The sequence below is a fragment of the Myotis nattereri genome (assembly GCF_964212035.1).
Source record: "Myotis nattereri genome assembly, chromosome: 9".
Classification (NCBI taxonomy): domain Eukaryota; kingdom Metazoa; phylum Chordata; class Mammalia; order Chiroptera; family Vespertilionidae; genus Myotis; species Myotis nattereri.
This window is the reverse complement of record NC_138084.1, coordinates 40,598,103-40,611,527: the sequence shown is the minus strand read 5'-3', so window position 1 is coordinate 40,611,527 and position 13,425 is coordinate 40,598,103. Positions and strand designations below refer to the sequence as shown.

The 13,425-nt window shown below is 39.4% G+C and overlaps 1 protein-coding gene across 1 annotated transcript; it reads left to right on the top strand.

Moving 5' to 3' along the window:
- Nucleotides 1–5,979: 5,979 nt before the first annotated feature.
- On the top strand, nucleotides 5,980–6,927 carry LOC308524090 (olfactory receptor 51Q1-like; the record flags this gene model as incomplete). The annotated part of the gene is made up of 1 exon (XM_081098242.1): nucleotides 5,980–6,927. The coding sequence occupies one exon, from the start codon at nucleotides 5,980–5,982 to the stop codon at nucleotides 6,925–6,927; it is 948 nt and encodes a 315-aa protein (XP_080954368.1).
- Nucleotides 6,928–13,425: the final 6,498 nt, after the last annotated feature.

Below are 13,425 nucleotides of genomic sequence, written 5' to 3'. Positions count from 1 at the left end.
ATTAGATCCACAAAAGATCCAGCTATTAGAGTTAACATACCCAGACATTAAAATAATTTTGATTAATATTGCCTAGAACATAAATTGCAAGGTGTAGATTTTAAACAATAAGTGAAAACTAATTAAAAATAAAATAAAAATGCCAGAATGAAAAAAAAATAAAATAACTGAAATTAAAAGTCCAATGGATGGGTTTAATCATATTATACACAATTGAAAAAAAGAATCAAAGTATTGGAAAATAATTTAGAGTATACCCACTATATAAATGTGTAAAGATAAAACATAATGAAAATAATAAAAATAAAATATCCTTAAAGGATATATGGCATTTGCTGGAAAGGTCAAATACATGTCTAATTGGAGCCCCAAAAGAAAAACATCCTGGGGCAAAAGTTATATTTGAATATAATAACATAAACATTTTCAAAACTGATATAAAACATAAACCAAAGATTTAAGAAGCTTTTTACAGTTTAAATTTTATTAAATTTACAATTTAGTGTAAATGTTATTGACAATATTAGACATTCACAGAGTTGAATTTTTCTATTTGAAAATATTCACTGTTAATAATTCTGGTCCTTCCCCAAAGTCAACAAACACATTTTGTTTATTGTATTTCTTTTTATGAAAGCATTTATACAGAAACAAGAAATTATCTACATTTATACTTGTCCTAGTGAAAAATATGCACTGTTCTTTGTTTGATTTTTAATATACACATATATCTTTGAGATAATTCATAACCAGTACATGAAGACATCATCATTTATTTTTACATCTACATAATATTTCCTTTGAGTATCCTGGTACATTGTATCTTGCCAGAATTTGCTTACCAGTTTCCAGTTGATGAATATTTAATTTGCTTTAATTTTAAATAATATTATAGTAAATAATTTTGTATATATATACACCAATTTGTACACATGTAAATGCATTTCTAAACTAAATTTTTAAAAGTGGAATTCCTGAGTAAATAATTTTGTAGTTATAATTTTTATAGGTAAAGTATTGTCATGTAGGTCAGACTTATTAATATTAACTGTTCCTCAGCAATTGTGAAAGTACTTCTTTCATCATACCCTTGCCAACCAGTCTGTTTCAACATTTTTTTAAAATTTGGGTAATATCCTATCTAATAATAGACAAACATGGTAATTGACCATACCTTCTCTACACCTCCCATTGGCTAATCAGCATGATATGCAAATTAACAACAAAGATGGCAGCTAATTTGCATACTGCAGGCAGGGCAGGTCAGCACCATCCCACCTACCCCGCCGCCATCCAGACCTGCTATCTGAGACCCAGGGTGGCGGGCGTCCCGACCCAGGGCGGCCGGGTGGGACAGCATGGCTCCTCTGTCACCCCAGCTTCCTCATCACAACTCCCTTGGGGGCCTAAGCCTTTAGTCGGACATCCCCCAAGGGCTCCCTGGCTGCCAGAAGGATGTCTGACTGCAAGCTTAGGCCTGATCCCTCAGGGAGGGGGCCTAAGTCAACAGGTGGACATCCCTCAAGGGGTCCTGGACTGCAAATGGTTGCAGGCCAGGCTGAGGGACCCCCCCCCCCCCGCCCCAAGTGCACAAATTTTTGTGCACCGGGCCTCTAGTAATGAATAAAGAACTATCTCAATTTTACTTCAATTACTTCCTACTTTAAGTGAGAGTGAACAGCATTTCATAAGATCAAGAAATATTTGTATCTCCATTTATTATATCAGAACCCAGAATTTTTCTTTTTGCAAAGGGCCAGGCAGCGAATATTTTAGGTTTTGTGGGCCATACAGCTTCATTCATAGCTATTTAATTATGCCCTTGTAGTGTGGGGGCAGCCATAGACAACACATAAATAAAGGAATATGAGTGTATTCAAATAAAACTTTTTATATGGACAGTAAATTTTGAATTTAACATAATTATCATATGTCAGAAAATATTGCTTTTTAAAAATATATTTTTTACTGATTTCAAAGAGGAAGGGAGAGGGAGAGAGAAACATCAATAATGAGAGAGAATCATTGATCAGCTGCCTCCTACACACACCCCGACTGGGGTTCCACCTGCAACCCAGCCATGTGCCCTAACCAGGAACCTTCTGGTTAACAGGTCAATGCTCAACCACTGAGCTACACTGGTCAGGCTGCACTTTGTTTTTATTCAATCATTTAAAAATGTAAAAACAATTCTTATCTTGTAAGGCATTCAAAAATACATGCATTTAATATTCCATTTCCTTAGAGAGGGTCTACACTCTTACTAAAGACAATAATAAAATTAATGGACTTCCCAATCCACCACCATCTTCTCTCCACTACCTTATTTTTAAAACATTTTATTAGGAAGATGTTCGAATATGAGTAGAATAGAGAATATTATGAAGAACTTTCATGTACTCTTTCTTCAACCTTAACTTGAAGAATTATCAATATTTTATTAACTTTGACACTTTACTTTTCTACTAGTGAACATAGTGTTTAGCTCAATGCTTTATTTTTCTATTTTAAATCATGTCTTTTAAACCTTAACTACAAAAAATGGAGTAATCATATACTTAATGCTATACCCCAAATGCAATATAATACTACATTTCCAACCAGATTGTGTTCTTTACCTAACTTCTACATTTTCAAGGTTTATAACTTCATAATCAAAAGCTCCCTTTGAAGCAGTGGGAATTACATAGTGACGGGTACTTCTTGGAGCCAAACTAGGTGTTAAAAGACAGGTAAACCAGATATGGGATGAAGACAAGCCATGTTTGTGGAAACACTGTGCCTTCAGTGGTAGAAACCAAAAGAAACGTTCGCGGTGAACACTCAAGCAGCTTCTGATTTCCACTGTCCAGAGAGAAGTTTAATCAAAATAAAGTCCCATATAACAATCCTACCCTATTTGCCTCTTGATGGCACTCATCACAGCTCCTTCTTTCCTGAGTAGAGATCCAGCCTTCCGGGGAATAAGTAAAGGACAATGCACCCTAATAATGAGGCTAATAATGTAAGACACTAGGAGAGGAAATCCCATTTTCCTTAAAGAGGGAATCTCACTTTGACTTTTGAATCTATCCAGAGATCTGAAATAGCTTCCCCCAAATCTTCAAGCCATATCAAATCTGAGTTTGGCCATATTTAAGATGACATCAAAGGGTAACTGTTCCAACATAATATTCTTTCTCAAAACCACAGAAGCCACTGTAGAAGCAGAAGGGAACTAATAATTACTGAGAAAAATATCTATCAGAATACAGCTGTCTTTCCCATGTCATCTAACAAAAGTGTCACATCCCCACAAGTCAGCTACCTCAATTATTGGTAATGCTTAGCACTCAGTAGATGTTAGAAGTGCTGTTATTTTTCCTGGTTCTGTCCCTTGGGGCCTCCGGTCTCAGAGCACAATCTCTATATTGCTGCAAGGTTCCTATAAGAGCCAAAGGCTTCCCCACCCACCTCCTGCATTCCATCCTGGGATATCCTGGACCATATGCAGCATTCAGCTGCAGAGAATAGAATACAAGACAGAGCGAGCATTGAAAGAATAAGAAAACACACAGGTAAGGCTGAACTGCTCCATGGATGATGAGTAATTAGGGGAGGGGTCACCTGGGAAATGAGAACAGGATATGCTCCATAGAGATAGGAAGAGAATGCAGCCAACCAATGTCAAGGATATTTTGATAAGAGATGGGATGGGGATGTGACAGGTAGGGAACATGAAATGAATCAATTCATCAAGAGATACATCACTGTCCTCCAACTGAGTTCAAAAAGTAGCCCTGATGCCATTGCCCTCAAAGATGAAGAGTTTTCAGTATGTGTTGGTAAGCATCAGCAGATCATCTATCAACAAACCCTGCCCTGAAAATTGGCCTTTTCTGGCTAGTATCCCCTCTGTTCTTATTTTCACTTGTCCTTCTCTCTGCCCTGAAAATGGCTCAACAAATCTCAGAAAAACATAAGTTCAAGGAAAGCATGAAAGCATCTAATAAGGAATGAACGAGAGAGAGAGAGAGAGAGAGAGAGAGAGAGAGAGAGAGAGAGAGAGGGAGAGAGATATCTCACATTCATATAACTTTCATTATAGTACATTGTAGAAATTGTCCTATTTTATTATTAGTTATTGTCATTAATCTCTTACTTAGCCTAATTTATAAATTAACCTTTATCATAAAAGTGTATATATAAAAATTAGTATAAAAAGATTTGATACTATCTGTGGTTTCAGACATCCATTGGGGGTCTTAAGTATCCTTCAAGGATAAGTGAGGATCACTATACCACATGCATGGAAAAAAAATTGTGCCTATTATCAAAACAAAAAATAATACAGGGACCCAAATTATGGTAAAAAAAATTCTGGATCAGAGCAAGAATGCAATGGACAATGAAATGCTAAATAGTCCCAAGCTAGATGGCCTCTTGTAGCTATCATGTAGAAGTCATTTCCTAGAGACATGAACAAGATCTGCCCTACACAGTGCTTGGATGGGCACCACCACCATTTGTCTCTAGCATGTTCTTTCTTTTATGCTTTTACAAATGACAAAACATCTCTGTGATTAGCATGTTCTTTATTTCAGAAGTCTTAATTGCTCCACTACCTTAATCAAGGCCACTAAGACTCAGTGCTAAGAAGTTTTCAAAACCTTTGCTCTGGCCTCTCATCTTTTGACTTATAGTTTAAGTATTAAAAGATACACACATTCCTATTGTTTACTAATTTACTGGTAACTACTCAATGGCCTCTGCAATTTCTCTACAGTTTTGGCAGTCCCGTTATGTTTAACTTCTAAATGTTTGCCCATGTTTCCTTTCCTTGATCAGATTTTCTAGGGGATTTCAAATTACATTTATTCTTTCAAAGAAATAATTTTTGTATGTTTTTACCCTTTTTGTCTAATTCAAATTAATTCCATGTTTATTTTATCCTTTTTCATTTTTAAAAAAACTTCATCTTATATATTTCCTAAATTCTTGAGTTTAATGATTTTCCAGCAATTCTTAGTTTGGCATTTATGAACATTTTAGGGGGAATATGCTTAGATTTAGTAAATAATAGTCCATTAATAAATTTGTACATTTTCTGATAAAGAAGTCCAGAGCTTTTCTTATCAGAACATTCTAAAAATTAATAATCATTTCTTTAATAAAGCTCTATTTATTATTTTACTTAAAGAATAAAAACCTGCATTTCTTGCCTGTGGGGCAGTATAGCCCTCTTCTTTAGAACATATAATCTACAGAAATTGTTTGCAAATCTTCAAATTAATTCACTACTCAGACCACTTTAGTTTAGCTTATTTTCCTATGATTCTACTGACATTTCTTCCCAAAAGGTTACTACCTACATCAAAGCCCTAAATTGAATAGACTCTTTTCAGTATTTATATTATTGAGTATCTGAGAAGCACTAAACTCTGGTGACCATATCTTTTATCTTTTTTGCTTCTGTGACTCCTATTTTTTTTTTTTTTGTTTTTCACCCACGTCTCTGAATTTTTCATTGCTTCTTCTCCTGCATCTACCAAATTGCTAAATTTTACATTTTTTTAATAAAGCTGAGCTCAGTTTCTTTCTATTCTCACCCTAAATTCTTGCCTATGTTAGCATATCATCCCCTAGCTTCTCAGCTACCATCAGTATGCCATGGTCTCCCCTATGTCCAGCAGGCTCTTCTCTGTCTTGGATGTCATACCTATTTGCTTAGCTTTCATTTCTCTAGGATAGCTGCTATGACCATCGAATTCAATTGTACAATCTGAACCTGGGATCTTTTTCCCAAAATCGGCTTCTATTCCAATACTCCAGGAAAAAGTAAGTGTTACTATTTTCCATGTAGTTGCAGAGTCCTCAGTCCTGTGTGTGAGTGCTCTGGCTAACTGGATCCTGGATTGAACAGATAAAGAATCTATGGCAGTATCACACTGATGGAATTCTTATTACAGAACACAGATTCTGGTTTTGCATTCATCCATCATGTCCGAGGTAACTAACACCACCAAAGGCCCCTTTTACTTCATACTCACGGGCATTCCTGGATTTGAAGATTCCCACATCTGGATCTCCATCCCCTTCTGCTGTCTCTACACCATCTCCATCTTGGGCAACACCACCATTCTCAATGTCATACGCACAGAGCCATCCCTCCACCAGCCCATGTACCTATTTCTCTCCATGCTGGCCCTGACTGACCTGGGTCTCACCCTCACCACTCTGCCCACTGTTATGCAGCTCCTCTGGTTCAATATTCGTAAGATCAGTTTTGAATCTTGTTTTGCCCAGTTTTTCTTCCTCCATGGATTCTCCTTTATGGAATCTTCTGTGTTGTTGGCCATGTCCTTTGACCGCTATGTGGCCATCTGCCGCCCCCTCCATTATGCCACCATCCTCACCAGTGAAGTCATTGGCAAGATCGGGTTAGCCATCATTTGCCGCTGTGTTCTGGCGGTTCTTCCCTCCCTTTTCCTGCTCAAGCGCCTGCCCTTCTGCCGCTCGCACCTTCTCTCTCACTCCTACTGCCTCCACCAGGACATGATTCGCCTGGTCTGTGGTGACATCCGGTTCAACAGCTGGTATGGATTTGCTCTGGTTTTGCTCATTATTGTGATGGACCCTCTGCTCATTGTGCTCTCCTACTCACTCATCCTGCTAAGTATCTTGGGCACAGCCACATGGACAGAGAGGCTCCGGGCCCTCAATAACTGTCTATCTCACATTCTGGCTGTTCTGGTTCTCTATGTTCCCATGGTTGGCTTATCTATGACCCACCGCTTTGCCAAGCATGCCTCTCCACTGGTCCATGTTATCATGGCCAATATCTACCTGTTGGCACCTCCTGTGATGAACCCCATTATTTATAGTGTAAAAACTAAGCAGATCCGCCAGGGAATGTTCCGATTACTCTTCCAGAGGAAAGTGCACTGACTATGCAAATTTAAGTTTACAGAAGTAGTTGTATATAAATGCATGGAGTCAAGAGCAGGAATACTACCATCAAAACTGTAAGCAGCATTCATTGGATAAGGAATAGCTTCTGTATAAGAAGGTCCTAATGAAAAACAAAATAAATCATTTTTCTTTGACTAGAAATTAAAAGACCTAAAGTTTCTTATATTCTATTTATTCTTCAATAGTCACCCGACTTTGAGAAAAATTTAAAAATATACACAATCTCTGTTCTGCTTTCTTTGCAGAGATGTTGTTATTAAGATGTGGTAAAGTATAAAATTCTACTTTATAAATTTAAAGTTCCGGTTACTGTATAAAGATATATTTGGAAGCTGTAACATGTTCACACCTTGTAAAATTCCTGAAGCAAATGTCAGTTTTTAATTAAAAACAGATGCTCTTGTAACCTCAATCTGCAATAATAAAAGAGAACCTTCCTAAAGTAGGAGGTCAAATTGAAAAAAGAAATACCATTGTGAACATCAGTCCTACTTGGGGAAAAAAATAAACACCAAACATAAAAGACAAAGTGCAAATAGCTTGGGGGTTTTGAGAAACTGTTGAACTAATATTCACTGCAAAGTTCAATTAAACTCCAGGGTAGAATTATGATTCACAGAAATGGTAACTACTGCTGAAAGAAGATAGTAGATGGAGTTATTAGACAGACAATATCTGGAAGATAAACATCAAATGAGCTTGAATGTTGAATGTGAATGTGTAGAAACAACTATGATTTGATTATGATTAGACTTGCTTTCTGAACTGGCTCAGGTTGTACTCCTATCTTGTTGTGAGCCTTTGATTAGTCATCATGACTTGTTAATAAATGAGCTGGGAGAGTTGTTTAACTTTTCGGAGTCACAGCTTCTTCTATCATGAAATGTACACAATTATGCCTTCATAACTGGTATTAATGAATATTAGATAGAAAACACGGGTAAACTGCCTTAAATGTGCAGGAATACTTTTGCTAAAGGAACATGAAGTGATGAGGAGGAAGCTTTCTCAGTAAAAGTGTAAATAGTATCAGACAGGGGTAAGGAATGAAGGTTGTGGAAAGAAGTTTTTAATGTAAATAAAGAAATACTACTGTTTGGAATATAGAGAGTTCTAAATAAAAGTTGTTTTCTTTCATTCACTAATCTCATTCAGTGATATTTTCAATTGTTATCTGCAGGTATATATATATATATATGTCTAGGGATTCCCACTAAACCACCTGATAGATCGAGGATATCTCGATATGTGTTACAATTCTCACCTCTCACCTCTCACTTCTCAGACACCCTAAACAAGATTATACACATTGATCTCAATAACAGAAACAATCCAGAAATTAAAGAGAATTAAGTCTCGGAACTACATGTAGATTAATAATCTATATAGAAAAACATTAATATTTTAAAAGTTTATAATAAATTTTTAAATAAGTGTCTCACCACATATTTAGGTGTGCCTCAGAATATGTTCCTATGTTTAATGAAATTTCATCAATAGTCAGGGCCACAATCTTAGCACCATTTCAAAGGGGATGGTCAGGACTTGAATTGACTTTAGAGAACAGCTCACTTAGGATGTGGCCCACATCAGTTGTCCAGGGCTAATGGCCCATCTCCCAAGTTATGAAATCAGATCATCTTAAATTATGTATTTTTAAAACTAAGTTTATTAAAAAGGTGTCTTTTCCTCACTGTATAATTTAATTTTATTGTGGATCAAAGAGCAGATACAGTAAAGTAACAACAATAATCTGCTGCTGAATAAAATATGCTGTTGTCACAAAAATAAAGCATTCAAAAATACATAATTATTACATTTATCATGGCCCTGACTTTCTCTTTATTCAAAGGGAGATTAATCATAATAGATTTAGCCCAGCCAGTGTGGCTCAGCATTTGAGCATCAACCCAGGCACCAAGAGGTCACCTGGTCAGGGAACATGGCCAGGTTGTGGGCTTGAGCTCCAGTAGCGGGCATGCAGGACGTAGCTGATCAATGATGATTCTCTATCATCAATGTTTCTATCACGATATCCCTCTCCCTTCCTCTCTCTCTAAAATCAATAAAAACATGTTATAAAAAATCATAATAAACTTAGAAAACAACAAACTCTCAAACAATATGGGATGTCTTTGTCCCTCCTCATTATTTAGATACTGCTAGTGGAGCTGTGTTCTTGTTGTTGAGTAGGTAAGCAACCACTGATAACTGGTATGACACAAATTAAATCATGACAATAGCCATAGGAGAGAGAAACATGTAAAATGTAAAAACGAGGAGTATCAGTCTCAGGAAAGTAAGTGGGCTTTCCATCATCACACAGCTAGCAAGTGGCGTCATTTTCAGGAACCATCCTGGGCGTTTGTTTGCTTCCTCTACCTTTCCTTGCTAGCAGCCTCCTTGACTCCCACAGCATCAGTTACCTTATATGTATATATAACTGCCAAATCTTCATCCAAAGATTAAAATGTTTTATTGATCTCCAGAATTATATACCCAATTTTCATCTCTATTAGGATGACTTACTGTCATCTCAAACCCAGTATGTCTGAAACTGTACCAATTACCTACTACCCTTAGTCCTAGCAACACCCTCTCTCTATCACACCACACACACACACACACACACACACACACACACACACACACACACTATACACATCATACATACTATAATACATCATCTGCATTCATTTTCTGACATTATTTCATATCTTGGTAAATGCCAAATCCCCACCTACTATAGAAGTGAAAGAAACCCAATGATGATGTAAATATACACATTTATAACTATTATATATAACTATTAGTGTCCTGGTGCACGGATCTGTGCAAATTGAAAGGAAATTAATTAGAAGAAATATTTTAATATAGCTATTTGAGTCTTACTAATGAAAAGAAAATAGGATTCTACTGAGTCTCCTACAGGACTTCTGTGAGGATCAAATGAGATCAGGCACTTGAAAATGCTTCACAAACATTTGGTTAAAATGTAAAATGTTTGCACCTGGCTATAAAGCAAGTTGTGTTCCTGGGCTGAAGAAACTCCAAGGATGCTAGTCTCTAGGGAGAGGAAGCCAGGCATTGATACTTGACGTCATTACTCAGCGCTCACAGCCACCATTTCTGAGCTGGGCTAGGCTGTAGGATGCATTTTATGCCATAGGGTCTTGGCAGTGCTGGCTGCTATTTGGTGGGCTGTTGCTCCGGGGTGGTGGCAGGGCCTGTGTCCCACTTGGGGGAAGCCAAGTGTTGGTTTGTTGGTGCCAGGTCCATGGTGCCATTTCTTTGTAAATGGCAAGTGCACATCATGGCAGCTCCTTTATTGAGCTTCTGCCCAGTGGTGGTCATTGTGCGTCATACCTACCGGTCGGATGGTCAGACAGTCGAACGGACACTTAGGCTATATATATATATATATATATATATATATATATATCACAAATATATATACCAATATATGTATGTGCCAATATATATGTATATTACATGCATAGTAAATATTATATGCATATAAATATATAAATAATATTGACCACTTAGTCTCTTTCTACTTTTTTATTATTTTGTTATATAAGGCAAATTAACTATTTTTAGGATAAAGTTTTAGTCTCATTTAAAATCATTTCCTCATCATTTCATTCCAGAGTTTAATTTTATGACACAAAATGTGGGAATGATTTCATGTGGTAATTGTGCTAAAATTGTTTTCTAGAAATTATTATGCACATTTTACTTCCTTAGGAAAGTACAAATACTCCTCATTATTATGGCCTTATCTGTACAGCATGATGTTCTAAAAAAAGCCTCTGCTATTTTGAAAAGTTTAAAACATTGTTTATAGTATTTGATTTTTTATTATTGCATTCTTGGCTAAGGTGGTTTTGTAATACATATTATATTGTGAAGCCATTGAAATATGCTTGCTTATAATTGTATTTCTGTATTTGTTGTGAACTTTGTTATAGTCCTGTTAATTTATTGTGCTACTAGCAATGATAAATATTAATACATTTACTTTTTTATATATAGGACTAGAGGCCTGGTGCACAAAAATTTGTGCACTCAGGGGGAGGGGAGGTCCCTCAGCCCGGCCTGTGCCCTCTCGCAGTCTGGGACCCCTCGGGAGATAACGACCTGCTGGCTTAGGCCTGCTCCTGGGTGGCAGAGGGCAGGCCCAATCCCTACATGCAGCCCCTGGTCGCGCTCAGAGCAGGGCCGATTGGGGAGTTGGGGAGCCTTCCCCTGTAATGCACAGAGCAGGGCAGATTGGGAAGTTGCGATGCCACCCTCAGTGACGCTCAGGGTAGGGCTAATTGGGGGGTTTGGGCACTGCCCCCTGTCACACTCAAGGCAGGGTCGATGGGGAGGTTGCGGCACCACCCCCTGTCATGCACAGAGCAGGGCCCATCAGGGGGGTTGGTGCTCCGTACCCTGTCATGCACAGAGCAGGGTCAATCAGGGGGTTGGGGCGCTGCCCCCTGTCACGCACAGAGCAGGGTCCATCAGGGGGTTGAGGCTCTGTACCCTGTCATGCACAGAGCAGGGTCAATCAGTGGGTTGGGGAGCTCCCCCCTGTCATGCACAGAGCAGGGCCAATCAGGGGGTTGAGGAGCTCCCCCCTGTCACTCACAGAGTAGGGCCTATAGGGGAGTTGGGGCACCGCCCCCTGTCACACACAGAGCAGGGCGGATCAGGGGGTTGGGGCGCTGCCACTGTCACACTCAGGGCAGGGCAGATGGGAAGGTTATAACTCTACCCCATCACACACAGAGCAGGGCCCGTGGGGGGGGGGGTGTTGGGCACCACCCTCTATCACCCACAGAGCAGGGCCGATCAGGTGGTTGGGGCACCGCTACTCTCATACTCAGGGCAGGGCAGATGGGGAGGTTATGGCTCTACCCCATCACACACAGAGCAGGGCCAATGGGGGGGGGGGGGTTGGGGCGCCGCCCTCTAACACCTACAGAGCAGGGCCGATCAGGTGGTTGGGGTGCCGCCACTCTCACACTCAGGGCAGGGCCAATGGGGAGGTTATGGCTCTACCCCGTCACACACAGAGCAGGGCCGGTGGGGGGTGGGAGGGTTGTGGCCCTGCCCCCTGTCACACATAGAGCTGCAGGGTGATCAGGGGGTTTGGGCGCTGCCCCCTGTCATGCTGATCCCGGTGCCGGAAGGCCTCGCGGCTCCGCTGATCCCGGTGCTGGGAGGCATATTACCCTTTTACTATATAGGGTAGAGGCCTGGTGCATGGGTGGGGCTGGCTGGTTTGCCCTGAAGGGTGTCCTGGATCAGGGTGGGGGTCCCCACTGGGGTGCCTGGCCAGCCTGGGTGAGGGGATGATGGCTGTTTGCAGCTGGTCACACACTCTTCAGGGTGGGGGTCCCCACTGGGGTGCCTGGCTAGTCTGGGTGAGGGGCTGAAGGCTGTTTTCAGGCTGGGACTGAAGCTCCCAACTGCTCCTTTTTTTCTTTTTTTTTTCTTTTTTATTCTGGGCCAGCTTTAGCTCTGAGGCCTCAGCTGCTGAAAACAGGTTTCTGGCCTTTGTTTACCGTCTGTATTTGATACAATGTTGCGGTCAGGCTGGCTGAAGCCCCGCTGAGTAAAGCAGGTTTCTGGGTTTTTTTTAGCTTCTATATTTGCAACATAGTTACTTAGAGTTGCAGCTGAGAGGCCAGCAAGTCAGGCGGGGAACGTTGGAGTCCTCCGTCACTGAAGCAAGCAAGCCTCCCTGTTCGCATCAGCTGCCTGGCTTACGGCCGCCATCTTGGCTGACAGTTAATTAGCATATCTCCCTGATTAGCCAATGGGAAGGGTAGCGGTCGTATGCCAATTACCATGTTTCTCTTTTATTAGTGTAGATATCAATTCGTTCTATAGCATGTTTTCATAAATGGTTTTGAAAGTTTATTTCAAATTTCTCCATTTTTTATTACAGAGAAAAATTTAATTTTTTGTGATTCCATCTACTCATCTTTTCATCTGTGATTTGTTTTTACTGCTACTATGTTTAGATAGTCCTCCTCAATGAACAATTAAAATGCTTATATTGTTTTCTCTAATTTTTGTTAGTGATTTACATTAAATTACTATATCCACTTGGAATATAATTTTGTGCAAATCATTAAGCGTGCCACCAAATAGCTAACTAATAAACAGTTTTTCTTTCTAGTTCAGTGTTGATATGGCTATCAGTATTTACTTATTGTATAAATATATTAGAAAAGTTGATCTTTGCGGTTTCCAGAGGTTGACTGCAAGGTGATTGCTTCTTGAAAGTGGTGCATGACATTCTTTTTACCTGTAGCTATCCTGTCCCTTGTAGTCCTGCCCCAACTTCAGACTGCTTACAGAAGAAAGTTTCTTGGAACCTATTTTTTAAGAGATTGTATATTTCAAACATCAGCATGTATTTTCAAATCATATTCAAGAAATTATAAAAAACGGGGCTTCCATGTGGGTTTCTACTTG